Source organism: Portunus trituberculatus, chromosome 9 (genome assembly GCF_017591435.1).
Source record: "Portunus trituberculatus isolate SZX2019 chromosome 9, ASM1759143v1, whole genome shotgun sequence".
In the NCBI taxonomy this organism is placed as follows: domain Eukaryota; kingdom Metazoa; phylum Arthropoda; class Malacostraca; order Decapoda; family Portunidae; genus Portunus; species Portunus trituberculatus.
The window spans coordinates 12,944,642-12,966,735 of NC_059263.1; the positions used below are offsets into that span (position 1 = coordinate 12,944,642).

Genomic DNA, 22,094 nt, shown 5'->3' on the forward strand with positions numbered 1-22,094 from the left:
TTATCTTTTTAATTGTATTGTTTTTAATTTAGATTTTATATACATACACGTTAGTTTAATTTCATTTATAGTAGCGGCGCCATATGACTGTTGTTGTTGCGGCACCAAAATTAAAAACCAACCAACCAACCAACTGGTATCTTTAGGTAAATTCATAATTAAAAAAACAGTTGGCAATCATTTTTTGCTTGTAAAGAAAATGGGGGTGATGGAGGGCAGTATTCTGTAGCATTTTAAGCGGAGAGAGAGAGAGAGAGAGAGAGAGAGAGAGAGAGAGAGAGAGAGAGAGAGAGAGAGAGAGATGTGGCACCCCCCCTGCTATAGTGAGGTAGGCGACACAATCAATCGAGAAAGCAGTGTTTGAAAGTCTCAGCTGTGCGTGCACAGACCTCACTACAGCACTGTGCTGTAATGAGGTAAGTGACCATACTTGGTGCTTGCCTCAAAGCATCCCCGCTTCCAATGGTTGTGATGTAATAACACACCATTATCACATGCGGGTATTGGTTCTGGTACTTCTATTGTGTGCTTGCCCCGCTATAGCACAGATATCTTATAACCATGCCCTTTGGGGGTGGAAAAATCTTAGTTTTTCTATTATATTCCAACTTTATGAACTTGTTTTGGAATTTCAGAATATGTTGGGTACCTCATAAAAGAGCTTGAATTGCCTTATCCGGTGCATGCCACAAACTCAATTTTGACCCGGGTGTCACTTACCTCGCTATAGCAGGGGCGCCACATATATGCCGCATCATAGCAACAGTCAAGTAAACAAACTACAAAGACTGCTACCTGAATATTCTCAGTGTAGAGTACAGTGAAACACAATTTCTAAGGAAGTTCAAATTAAAACATATGCCTTAACAAAACTGTTATCTAATTTTTAATATGAGTAAGCTTATATACATATACATCTAATGGCACTGTGTCATTAAAAACAATCAAATTGATAGACAATAATTCTTTAGAACTATATACCTGCCATTATAATGCCCAGCTAAAATTCAATGTACACACCTACTTCACTGCCAAGAGAAAACAAGTAAAAAAAAGTTAACAAAAACAGAGATGATAATTGGTTATTTTTTTCCTATCTGACTGAAGTATTTTCTCTTTTGCATTTATGATACACTTTTGAAGAGCCACAATTTATTAATGCATTTTTTATTAGTTTGCATTAATCCAAAATTACAAGTTTGCTAATATAGTGAGACAGATTTGTGAATGCACACACAGTGTGCCACACAAATTGGTTTTATAGTAACAAGGGGAAAGGTAAAGACATGTAATATAATAAAGTAAAACAATGTTTCTTTCATAAATCAATCACTGTCACTACTGCTGCTGCTGCTACTGGCAGCTGCTTGTCTCGGTGGTCCACTCTCCTGAAAAATAACATGGATATAATATAGCAATTAAAAATATTAATATTACTATCATTAATATTGTGGTTAGAAATATTGCTATCATACCACTCTATCATAAAACAGACTGTAGATAATGCCTACCTATCATTATAGTTAGTAACAATATTATAAGGTAAATAAAACTTATATTCATTTTTTTATGCTCTTCTAGTTTTACTTCAAATCTACATTTTACACATGACTACATATTCCAGTATAATCCTATAAAGTATGTTATTTGTTTACAATCTCATCTTTATATTTTAAGTCACTTGTATTAATTGGTAAAGCATATATATTTCTAACTTTTCATGAAATGTGTCTCACTGATGAATCACTGTTCAATTTCTCTTCTTTCCTCCAAGGAACTTATCAATTACTATACATAAGCCAGGTCTCCCATCAATTTTTTTAACCCTGATCACATGAAACTTTGTTTTTAGCTTTTGTATCAATAAAGTAATCTATAGTAATAAACTATGCTGCAGCAGGTGGTTGTAAAAAGAGTCAGGCCGACGCTAGAGAACACTGTATTGTCCAATATCAATGAGCAAGTCTGTGCATTTTTCAGTATCTTGGAACTCCTAATCATGGCTCCCAAGGGTGTTAGGCATAAACTGGCTGGACAGTGAGCTTGCAATGGAAGTTGGGTTCAGCCTTGGATCAGTGAGCATGGGATGGCTAAAGAACAATGTAGGAGTGAGACAGGGCTGTGTGATGTCCCCAACACTGTTTAATATATACCTGGAAGAACTGACTGATAAAAAGAATCAGAGAGAGCAGCAGAGGTGTGGAAATTTGAGGCAGCAGACTAGGGTGTCTGGCATGTGCCGATGACGTGGTGCTGATGGTGGACACGGAGAAACTATTGAAAATTACAGCACAGTTTGGAAAAAAAGTGGCAGCTAAGATTCAGTGCAAAAACCTGTCAAGTGATACAGATTAATGAGAATCAGTGGGTGATGGGGAACTATATACTAGAAGTGGTGAAAAAGTACACGCACTTAGGAATGGAGATCAGTAGTGAAGGCATAGGTGGGGAAAGACAAAGAAAAATAATGGCAAAGCAAGGAGAGCTGCAGGGATGATCCTTAATGGGAGAAACGGAGTAATCAATAAATATGAGGTGGGCAGGAGTCTGTGGAAGGGGATGACAGTCCCACACTGCCTATATAGGGCAGAACTAATAAGATTTATAGAGAAGGACATCCAGGAACTAGATAAGGTGCAAGACACGATAGGTCAATAGGCATTAGGAGCCAACAGATGCACAGGTTTAGAGGCAGTCAGAGGTGCACCATGGGGTAGATCACATTCCAAGAAAAATTGCCAAAGGGAAAATGTCCTATATTAAGAAGATAGAAAGGCTGGATGATGAAAGATGGGCAAAGAAAGTCTTCTCAGAGAACAAACCTGGATCATCATGGAGGAGAGAAAGAGATAGAAGAAAAAAGAGAATATAAAAGAAGACTGGGATAAACTGGAGAGTAGAGACATAAGCAAAAGAATTGGAGAAAATGGTTGGAGGAAGCAAAATAGGAGAAAATGGTTGGAGGAAGTGGATATCAGAAATGGAGAACAAATCTTCACTAAAATGGTATAGTATAAAACAGAATTTAGGAATGATAGAGTGTAGGGGACTGGGGGAGCAAGTTATTGTTCAAGGCGAGGACAGGTACCTTAGAATTAAATAGGACTAGAAATGAACAAGAGCACAGTTACAGCCTATGTGTGGGAGTGAGGGAAATAGTACAGCATATGATAGTTGAATGTGACAGATATGAAGAAGAGAGAAGACAGCTGGTAGCACAAATTACAGAAATAATTGGTGAGGAGGAATGGAACAAGAGGTTAGCTGAAGAGTATGGAGGAAGCACCACTATAGTAGGCCTGTATAATGACAATATTAAGAAAATTTTTCATGAAAAATCTGTGAAGTGCACTACTAAAAAGCTCCTACAACAGAATTGTGAAAAGAGACAGAGACTGAATGAACAAAGTGAACAAAATAGATAAAATGTGTAAGTGATAGAGAGTAGAAGAAGAAGTGATAACCTACAAGCAATGTAAAGTGGAACAAGTTAAAAGAAGAAGGCTGTATTTAGCTGCTAATGTTTGTTTGGTAAAAATTCACATACATTGTTGAATATTATGAGTGATGCAAGCGTGATGTCTTCCAAGCAGATTGTAACACTTACTGCTGGTGAACTGAAGGCCAAAAGACTAAGGAAAAAAATTAAGAGAAAAAAAGCTCATGAGGGAGCTTGGGAGCCAACTTCATCACCAGTACCCTGCAGTTGCTCCACTCCACTGTGTCCACCATTATCACACAAGCAGCAAATGTGAAGAATAGAGAGACAGCTTCTACATTAATTGCAAAGATGCTATCGAGGAAGAGAGAGCTAATAATGGAGGAAAGGGAGAAATATTCCTAAGGCTGTGGATTGATGACCAGACTCACCGCTGAGTGGCACCTGCAAACCTAACCAAACCTCATTCTTCTCCACTTGGCACTGGATATAGGTCTATAAGCAAAACCACTGTATAACAAATAATAAGTCTATAACACTACCTCTTAAGGTGGTACAACAAAGTGTTTCTATCTATAGGTTATTCTCCCCATAAATTCAATCCTACTGAACCTTAAGTTGCTATTCAATCGTTTGTCATTCAATCTGGTTTTCAGGAATATAACCCAATTGTAAAGCAAGGAGAAAAAAAAAAAAAAAAAAAATATATATATATATATATATATATATATATATATATATATATATATATATATATATATATATATATGTGTGTGTGTGTGTGTGTGTATATATATATATATATATATATATATATATATATATATATATATATATATATATATATATATATATATATATATATATATATATATATATATATATATATATATATATATATATATATATACACACAGTGGAACCTTTAACAGTGTACAGTTTAGTTCAGTAATTTTGTTCACTTTATGGTATTTTTTACATTACATGATCCCTTCAGGAATGTATCCCTCACATAAATCAAAAAATCTCTGTACAAGTTTAGCTATTTTTTTTTTCCTTGTTAATGTTGCACTTTGTTTATATCTCTAGTTTCTAGTTTGTTATAAAAGAGAACTAAGGAGTATAACTGCTCTAAGAAAAGATTTCCAAAGGAAAACAAAATAAATGATCTGGTGATGAAGAATCAAAATTAATTTGAAATGGCACTGGAGCAGTCACTGGTTCACTTAATGCTTCTAAAATTAATTTGTAAATCACTTAGTGGTTTGTAGTAAGCGACTTGTACTGGTGGTGAACTGGTGTTGAAATGTCTAGTGGTGTAAATCACTTTGCAGTTTGCAGTGGTGGTGAATTGATGTTGAAATTTCTGGAGGTGTAAATTCCTTACCAATGGTGATGAAACAGTTAGATTGATAATATCATTCTTTTTATTGTAAAATCTAAATGATTACAGTTCACACTACATAAATAAAGAAGAGAGCAGTTGGGTATACTAAATTTTTTCCCTCTTCTGTGGCAACTCACTTGTATAATAAATGTTGTACCAAGCAGGTAAGTGTAGCACTAAACTTCCCAAAAGGTGACAACTGTTGTGGTCTTGTTTCAGCAAACACATTTCCACAGCAGTACTCAACACTACTAACATTTGCTTTTCATTCTCCCATTTTCTTAGGATTCATCCTTCTTAACTTCTTTACTTTGGTAGCTCACGAATAAGTGTTAGGAAAACCTGTCCCACACTCAAGGATACATTTTCAAGAAATAGTTTTTCTTCACAGACCATTGAACTCTTTTAGTAGTTTATATTTTACATAAGAAACTAAATCAACTTCTGAAATTTATATAGACTTTAAACCCTTAAATGGGAATGTGACCCACCCCACTTAGAGTCACAAATTAGAGGTTTTGAAAAAGGTTGCCATTTTTCACACACACCTGGCTCCAAGGTCTATGGGTCTGAGTCGAGTATCTGTTGGTCATCAGATCTAGAGGAAAACAGCTGGGCTCCTCGCTGGCAATGCTCTTTCCTTCTTAGGTAAAGGTTGTGATGCCAGGTGGACCCACAACTCATGAACATACGTACTGGGCAAAACATTGTTTATAGGCCTGCATATGTGGTATACAGAGCCATAGTACCTCTAACTCATGCTAAAAATGTTTGCTGGGATTTGATAAGAGTCCCTGCTACAGTTTTTCTCTCGTTCTACATGTGTGTAATAGCTTTTACTAGTTTTCTTCTGGTTTCTTTGATAGGTAAATTTGACATGTTGCATCCCTGTGGATTTTCTGATGAGAGAACACAGCAGCTGTTGACTAAAGAAACTGTAGATTCAGGAATTGTCTTTTGTTCAAACCACCACAATTGGGATGGAGAGCAAACAATTCATAAATAATATTGAAATAATGGTTTTAGTAATAGGTTCAAGCAAAAGTTATCATGATTAACCATGCTGTAGGTATACAGGTTCTGTTTATTTGTTTATTTACCTGTTATTTATCAAAATGAGAAACAAAAATTTTAAATTTTCATTTGGTCAGACCACCACAATTGGGAAGTAAATTAGCAATAATACACTATTTCTTAGAAAGACCAACCGTTTTAGTTAGAGAATATTAAATGTTCTTACTTGTATTTCCAAAAAAATCCTATTTCTACACTATATGGCAAAGTCACTATTTTTTTTCAATTTCTTTCTTTTGATAAATCATGAAAATTAAATATGAACATACATTTGCATGTTTTTACTTTCATCGTCTGACAAGATTTTTTTTCAAACCTTATCAAGTGTAACTCAAGAAAGATGATCCATATATTCTTTTTTCAATATTTCTGCAGTGGGTTCAAATGGGGTCATGACACAATTTGTGTGAGTGAAATTGGGCATTTCTGTTTAAGGGTTAATTAGTTTGCTAAACTGAAGGTTTACTGACATCTCGTACCTTTAAGGGAATGGTGTATGGGAACTTCTTTCCAGCCTCCTCTATGCCATCCTTTAGGGAGGTAAGAACTCTTGTACTCAAATCTGATATGTGGAGAGTCTGTAAGGCCGATTCCAACACCTGCTGACCTTCTTCAAATTTGTTTTTGTTACCTGAAGAAGAAATATTTATAATACACACAAACACACATATAAACAGAAGCATAGAAATATTTAACAAAATATATGAAACATTGGTTCAAGCAAGAAATATTCATGACTTAAGGCTAGACAGGATGACTACAGGTATGGCAACAGGACAGCATGAGCATAGCTCTTTTCAAGTAAAGCTCACTAGGTAAATACAACTAAGTAAACACACACACACACACACACACACACACACACACACACACACACACACACACAGAGATGGAGCATGGAAAAGGTGGAGGAGAAATAGGAATCCAACAAACAAGGAAAACTTCAAGGCAGCGAGAAATGAATATGTTAAGGTGAGGAAGGAAGAGGAAAAGAACTTTGAAAAAGATATTGTCGAAAAATGTAAGGAGCAACCAAAATTGTTCTATAGATTCATAAATGGAAAAATTAGGCAAAAAGAAACAATAGAAAGGTTAAAAGGAGAGAACGGGATGGTGGAAGACCCAAAAAGTATGGCAGAACTATTAAATAAAAATTCCAGGAGGTCTTTACTAAAGAATCCAAATTTGAGAGGCCACAGGGTAATGGAGAGACAATCTATATGAAAGAGATTAAAGTAACCAAGCTTGAAATAAAAGAGTTAATGAAGGAACTGGATGAAGAGAAGGCAATGGGACCGGATGAAGTCTCAGGCAGAATACTGAAAGAATGTAGGGAAGAACTAGCAAGTCCTATATACAACATCATAAAATGCTCAATAGAAAATGGAACAGTGCCAGTAGAATGGAAAAGAGCTGAGGTGGTTCCCATATATAAGAGTGGAAGGAAAGAAGAACCTTTAAATTACAGACCGGTATCACTAACTAGTGTAATATGCAAGATGTGTGAAAGAATAATAAAGAAACAATGGATCGAGTTCCTTGAAGACAACAAATTAATATCAAATAGCCAATTTGGTTTTAGAAAAGGACGGTCTTGTGTAACTAATTTATTGAGTTTCTATTCTAGAATAGTTGATAGAGTACAAGAGAGAGAGGATGGGTTGACTGCATCTATTTGGATTTAAAAAAGGCGTTTGACAAAGTGCCACACGCAAGATTACTGTGGAAGTTAGAGGAGAAGGGTGGCTTAAAAGGAAGCACATTGAGATGGATAGAAAATTATTTGAGGGGAGAGAAATAAGGACGGTAGTTAAAGATATGAAGTCCAAGTGGAGAGCAGTAGAAAGCGGAGTGTCACAGGGGTCAGTATTGGCACCAGTACTTTTCCTCATTTATATTAACAACATGCCAGAAGGAGTGAACAGCTACATAAATTTGTTTGCGGATGATACGAAACTGTGCAGAGTTATAAAGCAAAAGGAGGATTGTGAAATACTGCAAGAAGACCTAAATAAGATCTGGGAATGGAGTAAGAAGTGGGAAATGGAATTCAATGTGAACAAAAGCCATGTCATGGAAATGGGAAAGAGTGAAAGATGACCTGTGGGAATCTATAAGATGGGAGATGGAGTAGAACTGGAGAAAGTCAAAAAGGAAAAGGACTTAGGAGTGACGATGGAAGAAAACAATCAACCAGTAAGCCATATTGATAGAATTTTTAGAGAAACATATAATTTGCTGAGGAATATTGGAGTAGCATTTCACTACATGGACAAAGAAATGATGAAGAAATTGATGAATACTATAATAAGACCCAGATTGGAATATGCAGGAGTAGTGTGGACCCCTCATAAAAAGAAACACATAAGGAAATTGGAGAGGCTACAAAAAATGGCTACAAGAATGGTCCCAGAACTTGAAGGGATGACATATGAGGAGAGACTAAAGGCTATGGATCTACCAACCTTGGAACAAAGAAGGGAGAGAGGAGACCTGATACAAGTCTATAAATTGATCAACGGAATGGACCAAGTGGATAATGAGAAACTGATCCTGAGAGAAGAATATGACACCAAGCACAAGATCGCATAGTAAAAAGCTGAGAAAGGGAAGATGTCTGAGAGATATTAAAAAATATAGTTTCCCGCAGAGATGTATTGAGACATGGAACAGTTTAGATGAGGAAGTAGTGTCTGCAATGAGTGTGCACACTTTTAAAGTAAGATTGGATAAGTGTAGATATGGAGACGGGGCCACACGAGCATAAAGCCCAGGCCCTGTAAAACTACAACTAGGTAAATACAACTAGGTAAATACACACACACACACACACACACACACACACACACACACACACACACACACACACACAGGCCCATAGAGAGCGGACGTGCCTCCTGCTCAGAGTGGCATCTAACTAACACTCCACATGCTAAGCAATGTGCTTGAGTGAGAATCGTTATTGGTATTGAGGGGCAACCAGAGCGAGTGAACGAGTGTACAGAGTGAATGTAGCCTGGTGGCGTGTACATGGGAGTGATCGGAGGTGTGAGAACCTCCACACTCCAAACGACAGAGCGGGAACCACACAAAGGCCAGCCACAGCAGCCGGCAACACATCCCACCACACACACGTAGCTACCAGGCCTGGCCCCCAGTGACCACACACCCACATGCTCCCAGGAAGAGTAAAAAAAAATGGATAGACAGTTAAGAAATAAATTAGCAAATTCAAAATATGTCGATGAGGCCCAAGGAGCAAAGCCGAAAGTGGCCAGTCAAAGCATGAGTCCATCTTCAACAGGGGCAACAATGCAAGGTAGATTGGAAATGTTGGAGAAGAGATTTGAGGAGTTGGTGAAGGAATTAAAAGTTCAGAGGAGTGAGGAGGAGCAGGATAGAGAATTCCGCAAGGCTTTGAAGAAAAGAGTTAAGAGACTGGAGGAAAATGAAAAACGAATGGTAGATGAGAATGCACACTTGAGAGTGGAGGTTGAAAAATACAAGAGATGGTTGGAGGAGAAAATGGAGAGAGTAGTAAAGGAGAAAGATGACTTTAAGGAAATGATTAGTGAGCAGAATGAAAGGTTTGAAAGGGAATGGGAACTGAAGAAAACACAATGGACTGAGTCGAGGAAGCAGAGATGGTTGGATTACAAGAAATAATTAAAGATCAGTTGAAGGAAGACAAAAAAGAAAGGTCCAAGGAACTAGTTAATGTAATGAAGAATAAGGAAACATTGATAAGGGAAATAGCAGAAAAGAAGAAGAGTGTGTTAATATTTGGGATGAAAGAACAAAATATAACATATAAGCCTAAGAGAATTAAGGAAGAATTAAAAACGGTAAGAGATCTGTTCAAAAATCTAAATGATGATGAAAAAAAAGACCTACAAGAAGAAGTGGAAGAGATCCATTAAAGTAGTACTGAAGTCACAACAATCTGTGGAGGATATCCTATATAGAACATCAAAGTTAAGAGAGATAGAAGGTTGTAAAGAGGTGTTTGTGAGAAAGAATAGAAATGAGGAAGAGAGGAGAAGATATAAGGAATTGGTGGAAGAGGCGAGAAGGAAAAATGATGAGCGGTCTGAGGAGGAAAGAGAAAAGTTTTTTTGGAGAGTTATAGGAGAGAGAGTCAGAAAGTGGTATGTGGAAAGAAGGAATGCAGAGAAACCCCTAGACCTAGAGGGAGGAGTGAGTGGACCTTAATGTATACTAATATAGATGGGATACTGTCAAGTAGATTGGAATTGTAAGACTATATGATGGTGGAGAAGCCTGATATAGTGTGTTTGACTGAGACAAAATTGCATGAAAAAACAAAGATAAATTTGGATAATAAATATAATATATGGAGAAAGGATAGAGAGAGTAAAGGTGGAGGAGGAGTTATGATTATGACGAAGAAAGAAATGAATGTGGATAAGGTTTGGTATGGGAAGAACAACGCAGAAGTGATAAGCATAAGGATAAAAGTGATGGAAAAGAATTAATAATCATGGTGACCTATGTACCTCCTAAAACAAATTCTTGGACATTAAGGAATACGACAATATGATCAAGGATACTTTACAGAGTTTGGAAAGTGTATTATCTGGAAAAGAAAGGTGATACTAGTAGGAGATTTTAATTGTAAGGAGGTGGATTGGGAAAATCTAGTAAGTGGTGTTGGAGAGGAAGCATGGGAGAGAGATTTCTTAATCTAATGATGGAAAATATGATGGAACAGAGGGTGAAGGAAAATACTAGATATAGAGGAGATGATGAACCGGCTAGACTGGATTTGGTGTTAACAAGAGAAGTGTACCTATGTGGAGATATACAATACAAATGTCCTTTGGGAAAGAGTGATCATGTGGTTATGGAAATGCAGATAGCAACAACACAGCGAAGGAAAGACGAGACATACAGGAGTGGTAGATTGAATTATAGAAAGATGGACACAGAAAGTTTGAAAAATTATTTCAGAAAATTAGATTGGGAGGAAATGTTACAAATCAGAGAAGTGCAAAAAAAATATGAGATTTTTATGAAATATTATAAAGGAGTTATGAAATTTGTACCAAAGTATAAACCGAGAGAGGAAGGAAGAAAGGATTGGTTTAATGCAACTTGTGTTAAGGCTAAGGAAAAGAGATGTGGCTTGGAAAAGATGGAAAAAGAGCAGGAATATACTAAATAAGGAGAATTATAGAGTGGCGAGAAATGAGTATGTGAGGGTAAGGAGGGAGGAAGAAAGAAAATTTGAAAAATATATTGTAGACAAGAGTAAGGAACATCCAAAATTGTTTTACAGGTTCATAAATGGTAAACTTAAAAAGAGAGTCCATTGAAAGATTAAAAGGAGAGCAAGGGATAGTAGATGACCCTAAGAATATAGTGGAATTGCTAAATAATAGGTTTCAGCAAGTATTTACTGAATAAACAATGTTTGTAAAGCCTCATAATGTACAAAGAAATGTGCACATGGATGACATTAAGATACCTAAAAAGGAGTTATATAAAATGTTGGAGGAACTTAAAGATGATAAAGCGATGGGACCAGATGAAGTTTCAGGAAAATTATTGAAGGAGTGTAGAGAAGAATTGATTGATCCATTATATGATATTATAAGGTGTTCATTAGAAACAGGGGAAGTACCAGTAGAGTGGCAAAGAGCTGAAGTGGTGCCCATTTATAAGGGAGGCAGTAAGGAAGAGCCTCTTAACTATAGACCTGTGTCTCTAACAAGTGTGGTCAGTAAGATTTGTGAGAGGGTGATAAAGAAATATTGGATACGGTTCCTGGAGGATCATAAGTTATTATCGGATCATCAATTTGGCTTTAGGAAAAGGAGGTCATGTGTAACAAATCTACTGAGCTTTTATTCAAGAGTGGTTGACAAAATACAAGAGAGAGGATTGATGGACTGTGTATATTTGGATTTAAAGAAAGCTTTTGACAAGGTACCTCACATGAGACTGCTATGGAAATTAGAGATTTATGGAGGACTGAAAGGAAAAGTGTTAAAGTGGATGGAAAACTACTTGAGATGGAGGGAGATGAGAACGGTAATAAGGGATGCAAAGTCGGACTGGTTGGTGGTGGAGAGTGGAGTCCCACAAGGCTCAGTGCTGGCACCAATACTTTTCCTTGTATATATTAATGACATGCCAGAGGAGTAAACAGTTATATTAATTTGTTTTGGATGATGCGAAGTTGTGTAGGTGTGTGAAGAGTGAAGAAGATTGTGAAATTTTACAGGCAGATCTGGATAAGATTTGGGAGTGGAGCAAGAGGTGGCAAATGGAATTTAATCTGAGCAAAAGTCATGTGATGGAGATGGGAAGAGTGGAAGACGGCCAAGAGGGTCATATAAGATGGGTGAAGAAGTAGTGTTGAAAAGGTGGAAAAGGAAAAGGATTTGGGAGTGATAATACAAGACCATGGGCAGTTTGAGGCTCATATTGATAAGATGTTTGGAGAAACGTATAATTTGATAAAAATATTGGATTAGCCTTCCATTATATGGATAAAGATATGATGAAGAAATTAATTAGTACGGTAATTAGACCAAGATTGGAATATGCTGGAGTGGTTTGGTCCCCTTATAAAAATAAGCATATAAGGAAGTTGGAGAGATTGCAGAGAATGGCAACAAAAATGGTTCCGGAATTGGCAGAAATGACCTATGAGGAGAGATTAAAAGAAATTAATTTGCTTACCTTGGAACAAAGAAGAGAAAGAGGAGATTTAATACAGGTTTATAAACTGTTGAACGGACTGGATGAAGTGGATAATGAGCAAATGATGTTGAGAGAGGAAAACTTAAATAGAACTACGAGATCGCATAGTAAAAAGATAGCCAAGGGAATATGCTTGAAGGATGTGAAGAAATATAGTTTCCCACAAAGATGTGTGGAGGTGTGGAATGGTTTGAGTGAGGAGGTGGTGTCAGCGAGGAGTGTGCATAGTTTTAAAGGAAAGTTGGATGTGTAGATATGGAGACGGGGCCACACGAGTATGATACCCAGGCCCTGTAAAATTACAACCAGGTGAATACAACTAGGTGAATACACACACTCGCCGTCACTGAGAGAGGACGGCTCGTCTCCGGCTGCGGACAGGAAGAAGTGAAAATACCTATGGTGTTACAGGGCCCAGGTACCTCTAAGTTAGTGTCCTGTTGATGTCCTACTGTCGCATAGTGTTGAAAGTGAGGGATATGGAGAGTGGTCCCTGAGATGAAAGTGTGGGCGGTGATTGTTTTGGCCGTAATCAGCCGACGTTAACAAACATGGCTACCCTAGACAACCTAAGGATTTTGAAGATTTTGTAACTACTCCAAGAGGACTGGAGAAGTTAGATATGGATGCAAGAATCCAGGCACTGTAAAGTAAGTTCCTAAACATTTTATCCATAGAAGAAAAACTGGATAGAGTTATAGCCGAGAATGATTCGTTCAAAAAAGATATCTATTTTTTAACGATAGCGAATAAAGAGCTATTGAAGGAAAAAGCAGAGATGGAGAAAGAAAACCAACAACTAAGGAAACAATGTGAAGAGATGAAGGCTAAACTCCTAGAAATGGAGATGAAAATATCCAAAGGGGACTTGAGGAAGGAGGAATGCCTTAATCTAATTGATGCCAAGATGAAAGAAGTGAACCATGAACATCAGGAGGTACAAAGGTCTTTTAGAAAGATAGTGAAAAAGCAGGAAGAGGAAAATAAAGTGGTTACGCAGAGTGAAATGGTAAAGGCACTAACGGAAAATGAGTATGTGGTGAGAGATATTGCTGAAAAGAAAAAAATGTGTGATCATAACAGGATTGAGGGAGGAAACTAACAGAAACTGACAGGATAGGAGGGATAAGGAAAATGACAGGCTTAAGACTTTACTGAATAAGATCTCTGTGGAGGAAGAGGACCTATATGCTGAGGTAGAAGAAAGTGTGAGATTGGGAGCTTTTGAGGAAGGCAAGAATAGACCATTAAAGTTGAAATTAAAGTCTCATGTGGCAGCTGAGGCCTTGTTGAGGAGAGCTTGGAAACTTAAGGACTCTGAGGAAACCAAAACAATTTACATAAGAAGAAATATGTCACAGGATGAGCGAATGCAAATGAACTTGTAACTGAAGTGAAAGACAGGAATGACGAAAGAACAGAGGAGGAAAAGACCAAGTTTTTTTGGAGGATGAGAAATGGGAGGCTAAAGAAGTGGTGGATAAAACAGGCAGAATAGACATTACATGGAAGAAAGAGACTAGGAATGGAATACAAGTGACTTACATGAATATTGATGGATTTCTGTCTAAGAGACTAGAATGTATGGATTACCTAAGAAATAACGAACCGGACATAATGTGTGTAGTGGAAACAAAGCTAAGGCCCGGAATAAAGCTAGACTGGTTTGTTGTAAAACACTGCAAAGTATGGAGAAATGATAGAAAAAATAAAGGAGGTGGTGGTATAATGGTTCTTACTAAGGAAGATCTGATAGTGAAGGAGGTGAACTATAGTAAGAGAAATGAGAAAGTGATAAGTATGCTTATAACAGATGGAAAGAGGGACCTTAATATTATAACAGTATACATACCACCCAGAACCAGTGCTTGGGAATATGAACAGTACCAAATGGTGATGAGAAATACTCTAGACAGAATGAAGCAAGAACACATCAGAAAGGATAGAGTGATGATATTCGGAGTCTTTAATTGTAAAGAAATAGTGTGGGAAGACTACGAAGTGGTTAACGGTGGTGAGTGGGCAGAGGAATTGTTAAAGGTAGCAACAAATAACTTGATGACACAGTGGGTGAGATCACCAACAAGGTGCAGGGGACAAGATGTTGCAGCAAGGTTGGATTTGGTATTTACCAGGGACATCTCTCTAAAAGAGGAAATTGAACATAAATGTCTCTTGGGGAGAAGTGATCATGATGTCCTAAGCTTTGAGCTGGATACGGAATTAAGCACGAATAAGATTGTGGAACAGAGGAGGAAAAATTAAATTATATTAGGGCAAATTATAACCATATAAGGGAGTTCTTTAATGAAATTGACTGGTCCGTGGTATACCAGGAAGGGGATATGCAATTGAAATACGATAAATTTATGGATTTGTATAACTCTGCTGTGAAAAAGTTTGTGCCATATTACAGAAAGAGGACTTTAAATAATAAACAGTGGTTTAATAGAAATTGTGAAGAAGCAAAAAAGAACAAAGAAAAGGCATGGAAGAAACTTAAGAAAAACAGTGATGTATTATCAAGAGAAGTTTACAAAACAGCAAGGAATAGATATGTTGAGGTAAGAACAGCACAGAAGGAATATGAACAGAGGGTAGTGGAAAACTGTGATAGTGACCCAAAAATAATTTACAAATTCATAAATGGAAAACTAAATATAAGGGAGGAAATAGCAAAGGTAAAAAATGGGGAAGAAGTATATGAGGATGCTGGAGATATAGCTGAAATTTTGAACGACAACTTTTGCAAAGTGTTTACAAAGGAGGAGCATTTTATGGGAGGAAGGCCTACGGAAATAGGCAAATGCAGGACATCATGGTTACTAAGGAAGATGTAAGGAAAATCATTAGCAATCTGGATATTAATACATCAATGGGGCCAGATGGCATATCTGGGAGGTTGCTAAGTGAATGTAAGGATCAATTGTTGAACCCCATATTTGATATTGTGGAAACCTCCATACGAACAGGATTAGTCCTGAAAGAGTGGAAAAGAGCTGACATTGTGCCTATATATAAGAATGGTAGTACGATGGAACCACTAAATTATAGACCAGTATCGTTATTGTGCAAAGTATGTGAAGAAGTAATTAAAGCTAAGTGGAGTGAGTATCTAGAAAGTGAAAACATTCTGAGTGAAAGACAGTTTGGTTTCAGAAAAGGAAGATCGTGCGTATCCAATTTATTATGTTTTTATTCAAGAGTGACTGACATACTACAACATAAAGAGGGATGGGTGGATGCTATCTACCTGGACTTGAGAAAGGCATTTGATAAAGTACCACACAATAGACTGATGTGGAAACTAAAGAAGATTGGAGGAGTAAATGATAAACTAGCAAAATGGATGGAAAATTACTTACTGGGAAGAAAAAAGAGAACAGTGGTGAGAGGAAGGAAGTCCGAGTGGAAGAAGGTAACCAGTGGAGTTCCATAAGGGTCAGTGCTTGGTCCCATCATGTTTTTGATTTATGTTAATGATATGCCAGTAGGAATTGACAGTTACATGAACATGTTTGCGGATGATACTAAAATTATGAGGAGAGTAAAGAATGTGGAAGATTGTAACAAGTTACAGGAAGATCTTGATAAAATATATGAGTGGAGTAAGGAGTGGCAGGTGGAATTTAATATAGACAAGACCCCATGTTATGAAAATGGGAAGAAAGTAGATACAGACCAAACTGGGATTATAGGCTGGGTGATGAGAAAATTAAAGAGACCAAAGAGAAAGACTTAGGAGTAACCGTGCAAAACACTTTGTCACTGGAGAAACACATTAACAAGATTTTTTTGAAAACATATAACGTGCTTCAAAATATTGGCCTTGCATTCCACTACCTAGATGAAGGAATGATGAGGAAGATATTATGTACCTTAATAAGACCCCAGTTAGAATATGCAGCTTGTGTCTGGTCACCGCATATGAAGAAAAATGTGAAGAAGGTAGAAAGGGTACAGAGGCTGGCAACAAGGATGGTACCAGGACTCAGGGAGTTAGACTATGAGGAAACACTGAGGAAGCAGGGGTTGACCACATTAGAAGAGAGAAGAACATGAGGAGACATGATAACTATGTATAAATTGGTGAACAAGATCGACATACTGGACAGAGAGTTGATAAAAGTGACCACAAGTAATCATCTCCGAGGACATGGAAAAAAGCTAATAAAAGACATCTGTCTAAATGACGTGAGAAAATACAGTTTCCCGCATCGTAGCATTGATAAGTGGAATAAACTGAGCAGTGATGTCGTAGACGTGGTGTGTCAATCAAATGAAAGAGAGATATGACAGGAATGGACAAGGAGACAGGACACAGAGAGCTTAGCTCGGGCCCTGTAATACACAAATAGGTAAATACACACACACAGTTTTGGAAAACTGAGATAGTGACCCTAAAATGTTTTACAAATTCATAAATGGAAAACTAAATAAAAGGGAGGCAATAGAAAAGAAAAAAAATGGGGAAGAAGTATATGAGGATGCTAGAGATATAGCTGAAATTTTGAACGACAACTTTTGCAAAGTGTTTACAAAGGAGGAATATTTTATAAGAGAAGGGCCAACGGAGATAAAGCAAATGCAGGACATCATGGTTACTAAAGAAGATGTAAGGAAAATTATAAACAATTTGGAAAATTATAAGCAATTTGGATATTAATAAATCAATGGGGCCTGATGGCATATCTGGAAGGTTGCTAAAAGAATGTAAGGATCAATTGTTGAACCCTGTATTTGATATTGTGGAAACCTCCATACGAACAGGAATAGTCACGAAATAGTGGAAAAGAGCTGACATTGTGCCTATATATAAAAATGGTAGTAAAATGGAACTGTTAAATTACAGACCAGTATCGTTGACTAGTATATTATGCAAGGTATGTGAAGAAGTAATTAAAGCTAAGTGGAGTGAGTATCTAGAAAATGAAAACATTCTGAGTGAAAGGCAGTTTGGTTTCAGAAAAGGAAGATCGTGCGTATCCAATTTATTATGTTTTTATTCAAGAGTGACTGACATACTACAACATAGAGAGGGATGGGTGGATGCTATTTACCTGGACTTGAGAAAGGCCTTTGATAATGTGCCACACAATAGACTGATGTGGAAACTAAAGAAAATTGGAGGAGTAAGTGATAAACTAGCAAAATGGAGGAAAAATTACTTAGTGGGAAGAGAAATGCGAACAGTGGTGAAGGAAGGAAGTCCGAGTGGAAGAAGGTAACCAGTGGAGTTCCACTAGGGTTAGTGCTTGGTCCCATCATGTTTTTGATTTATGTTAATGATATGCCAGTAGGAATTGACAGTTACATGAATATGTTTGCGGACGATACCAAAATTATGCGGAGAGTAAAGAATGTGGAAAATTGTAACAAGCTACAGGAAGATCTTGACAAAATATATGAGTGGAGTAAAGAGTGGCAGATGGAATTCAATATAAACAAGAGCCATGTTATGAAAATGGGAAGAAGTAGATACAGACCAAACAGGGATTACAGGTTGGGTGGTGAGAAGATTGAAGAGACCAATGAGGAGAAAGACTTAGGAGTAACCGTGCAAAACACTCTGTCACCAGAGAAACACATTAACAAGACATTTTTGAAAACATATAACATGCTCCAAAATGTTGGCCTTGCATTCCACTACCTAGATGAAGGAATGATGAAGAAGATATTATGCACCTTAATAAGACCCCAGTTAGAATATGCAGCTTGTCTGGTCACCGCATATGAAGAAATATGTGAAGAAGGTGGAAAGGGTACAGAGGCTGGCAACAATGATGGTACCAGGACTCAGGGAGTTAGACTATGAGGAAAGACTGAGGAAGCTGGGGCTGACCACAATAGAAAAGAGAAGAACAAGAGGAGACATGATAACTATATATAAATTGGTGAACAAGATTGACATACTGGACATAGAATTGATAAAGGTGACCGCAAGTAATTACCTCCGAGGACATGGAAAAAAACTAATAAAGGACATCTGTCTAAATGACGTGAGAAAGTACAGTTTCCCGCATCGTAGTATTGATAAGTGGAATAAACTGAGCAGTGATGTCGTTGACGCGGTGTGTGTCAATCAGATGAAAGAGAGATATGACAGGAGTGGACAAGGAGACAGGACACAGAGAGCTTAGCTCAGGACCTGTAATACACAAATAGGTAAATACACAGAGAGAGAGAGAGAGGTAAATACACACACACACACACACACACACACACAGACACACACACACACACACACACATGAGACACGGTAGAGGAAGCACAGAGAAACAGAAGGTTGCAAAGATATATATATAAAGAAAAATAAAAACGAGGAGGAAAGGAAGAGACACAATGAATGAACTGGTGGCAGAAGCAAGAGAAAAAAATAATGAAAGGTCAAAGGAAGAGAAGAAGGCATTTTTTTGGAGAATTATAGGAGACAGGATAAGGAAATGGTATATAAAAGAGAAAGAAGAGAAAAAAATGGAGCAAGTTTAACTAAAAATGATAAGAACAAGAGATTAAAAATGATGTATACAAACATAGATAGGATTTTATCTAGTAAATTAGAATTAAGAGATTACATAAAGAAAGAAGAACCAGATATTGTATGCCTGGTGGAAACAAAGTTAAATGAGGCAATAAAAATAGACATATATAAAAGGTATAATATATGGAGGAGAGACAGAGTGGGTAAAGGAGGAGGAGGAGTAATGATGATGTTAAGGAAGGAGATAGTGATAAATCAAGTGCAGTTTGGGGAAGGAAAATCAGGAATACTGAATGTTAAGGTACATATTAATAAAAAGGAGTTAACAATCATTGGAACATATGTACCACCAAAAAAAAACTCATGGACTAACCAAGAATATCGAGACATGATAGATGACACAATAAGGAGTCTTACAAGAATCATTAAGGAAAGGAAAAAAGTGATATTGGTAGGAGATTTCAACTGTAAAGAGGTAGACTGGGAAAATTATGAAATAATTTGATGGTCCAAAGAGTAAAGGAGAACACAAGATTCAGAGGAAACGATGAGCCGGCAAGATTAGACCTAGTTTTTACAAGGGATATACCAATTAACGATGATATAATATACAAGTGCCCATTGGGAAAGAGTGACCATGTAATATTAGAAATGGATATAGAAGAAGGAAAGGAATATAGAGATGAATCATACAAAGGAGACCAATTAAATTACAGAAAGGCTGATATTGAGAATCTCAAGAACTATTTTAAAAACGTAAACTGGGAGGAGATGGAAAACTCATTAATGGTTCAAGAGAAATATAACTTATTTTTGGAAATATACAAAACTGGGGTCAGGGAATATGTCCCGAAATATAGACCTAAAGAAGAAGGAAAGAAAGATTGGTTTCATGCAAGATGTGCTAGGGCAAAGGAGAAACGAGATGGAGCATGGAAAAGGTGGAGAAGAAACAGAAATCCAGAAAATAAGGAAAACTTCAAAACAGCAAGAAATGAATATGCTAAGGTGAGAAAGGAACTATGAAAAGGACATTGTCGAAAAATGTAAGGAACAACCAAAATTGTTCTACAGATTCATAAATGGAAAAATAAGACAAAAAGAAACAATAGAAAGGTTAAAAGGAGAAAACGGAATGGTGGAAGACCTAAAAAGCATGGCAGAACTGTTAAATAGTAAATTTCAGGAGGTCTTTACTAAGGAATCCAAATTTGAAAGACCACAGGGTAATAGAGAGACTGTCTATATAAAAGAGATTAAAGTAACCAAGCTTGAAATAAGAAATTTGATGACGGAATTAGATGAGGAAAAGACAATGGGACCGGATGAAGTCTCAGGCAGAATACTGAAAGAATGTAGGGAAGAACTAGCAAGTTCATAAAATGCTCAATTGAAAATGGAACAGTGTCAATGGAGTGGAAAAGAGCTGAGGTGGTTCCCATATATATAACATCGGAAGGAAGGAAGAACCTTTAAATTACAGACCGGTATCACTAACTAGTGTAATATGCAAGATGTGTGAAAAAGTAATAAAGAAGCAATGGATTGAGTTTCTTGAAGACAACAAAATATTATCAAATATTTGCTAATTTGGTTTTAGAAAAGGTCGGTCATGTGTAACAAATTTATTGAGTTTCTACTCTAGAATAGTTGATAAAGTACAAGAGAGAGAGGGATGGGTTGACTGTATCTATTTAGATCTAAAAAAAGGCGTTTGATAAAGTGCCACATGAAAGATTACTATGGGAGTTAGAGGAGAAGGGTGGCTTAAAAGGAAGCACATTGAGATGGATGAAGAATTACTTAAGGGGAGAGAAATAAGGACGATAGTTAAAGATATGAAGTCCAAGTGGAGAACATTAGACAGTGGAGTGCCAATACTTTTTCTCGTATATATAAATGACATGCCTGAGGGAGTGAACAGCTACAAAAATCTGTTTACGGACGATGCGAAACTGTGCAGAGTCATTAAACAAAAAGAGGATTGTGAAATACTACAGGAAGACTTAAACAAGACCTGGAAATGGAGCAAAAAATGGGAGATGGAATTCAATGCGGACAAAAGCCATGTCATGGAAATGGGAAAAAGTGAAAGACAACCAGTGGGAATCTATAAGATGGGAGATGGAGTAGAACTAGAAAAGTACAAAAGGAAAAGGACTTGGGAGTGACAATGGAAGAAAATAATCAACCGGTAAGCCATAATGATAGAATTTTCAGAGAGAAGTATAATTTGCTAAGGAATATTGGAGTAGCATTTCACTATATAGACAAGGAAATGATGAAGAAATTGATAAGTACTAAAATAAGACCTAGATTGGAATATGCAGGAGTTGTGTGGACTCCCATAAAAGAAACACATAAGAAAATTAGAGAGACTACAAAAAATGGCTACAAGAATGGTTCCAGAATTTAAAGGGATGACATATGAGGAAAGACTAAAGGCTATGGATCTACCAATCTTGGAGCAGAGAAGAGAGAGAGGGGATCTGATACAAGTTTATAAATTGATTAACGGAATAGATGAAGTGGATAATGAGAAACTGATCCTGAGAGAAGAATATGACTTTAGAAGCACAAGATCGCATAGTAAGAAACTAAGGAAGGGACGATGTCTGAGAGATGTTAAAAAATTTAGTTTCCCGCAAAGATGTGTTGAGACTTGGAACAGTTTGAGTGAGGAAGTGGTGTCAGCAAAGAGTGTACATAGTTTTAAAGAAAAATTGGATAAGTGAAGATATGGAGACGGGACCACACGAGTATAAAGCCCAGGCCCTGTAAAACTACAACTAGGTAAACTAGGTAAATACAATACCGTCGCTCCCGAGAATCAGCTGATCTTCACTACCTTTGTTTGGGTTTGCAGTGGCCTGGGCGAAAAGTGTGGACTCATTTTTTTTTTTCATGAATACAGTGTTAAATAATAATGAGTGAGAAAGAGATTCCATCTAAATGCAGGTATGTGAAAAGGGAAAGAATGAAAG

General features: G+C 37.0%; 1 protein-coding gene across 1 annotated transcript in view; it reads right to left on the reverse strand.

The window, feature by feature from the left end:
• Nucleotides 1-863: 863 nt before the first annotated feature.
• Nucleotides 864-22,094, reverse strand: part of LOC123501426 (leucine-rich PPR motif-containing protein, mitochondrial-like) — a 362,529-nt gene continuing 341,298 nt past the window's right edge. The window contains exons 24-25 of the mRNA XM_045250254.1: nucleotides 6,380-6,531; nucleotides 864-1,388 (exon numbers count right to left, since the gene is read on the reverse strand). Coding sequence (XP_045106189.1) covers nucleotides 1,326-1,388; nucleotides 6,380-6,531 — 215 coding nt within the window. The 3' untranslated portion in view covers nucleotides 864-1,325. The remainder of the gene's footprint in view (nucleotides 1,389-6,379; nucleotides 6,532-22,094) is intronic.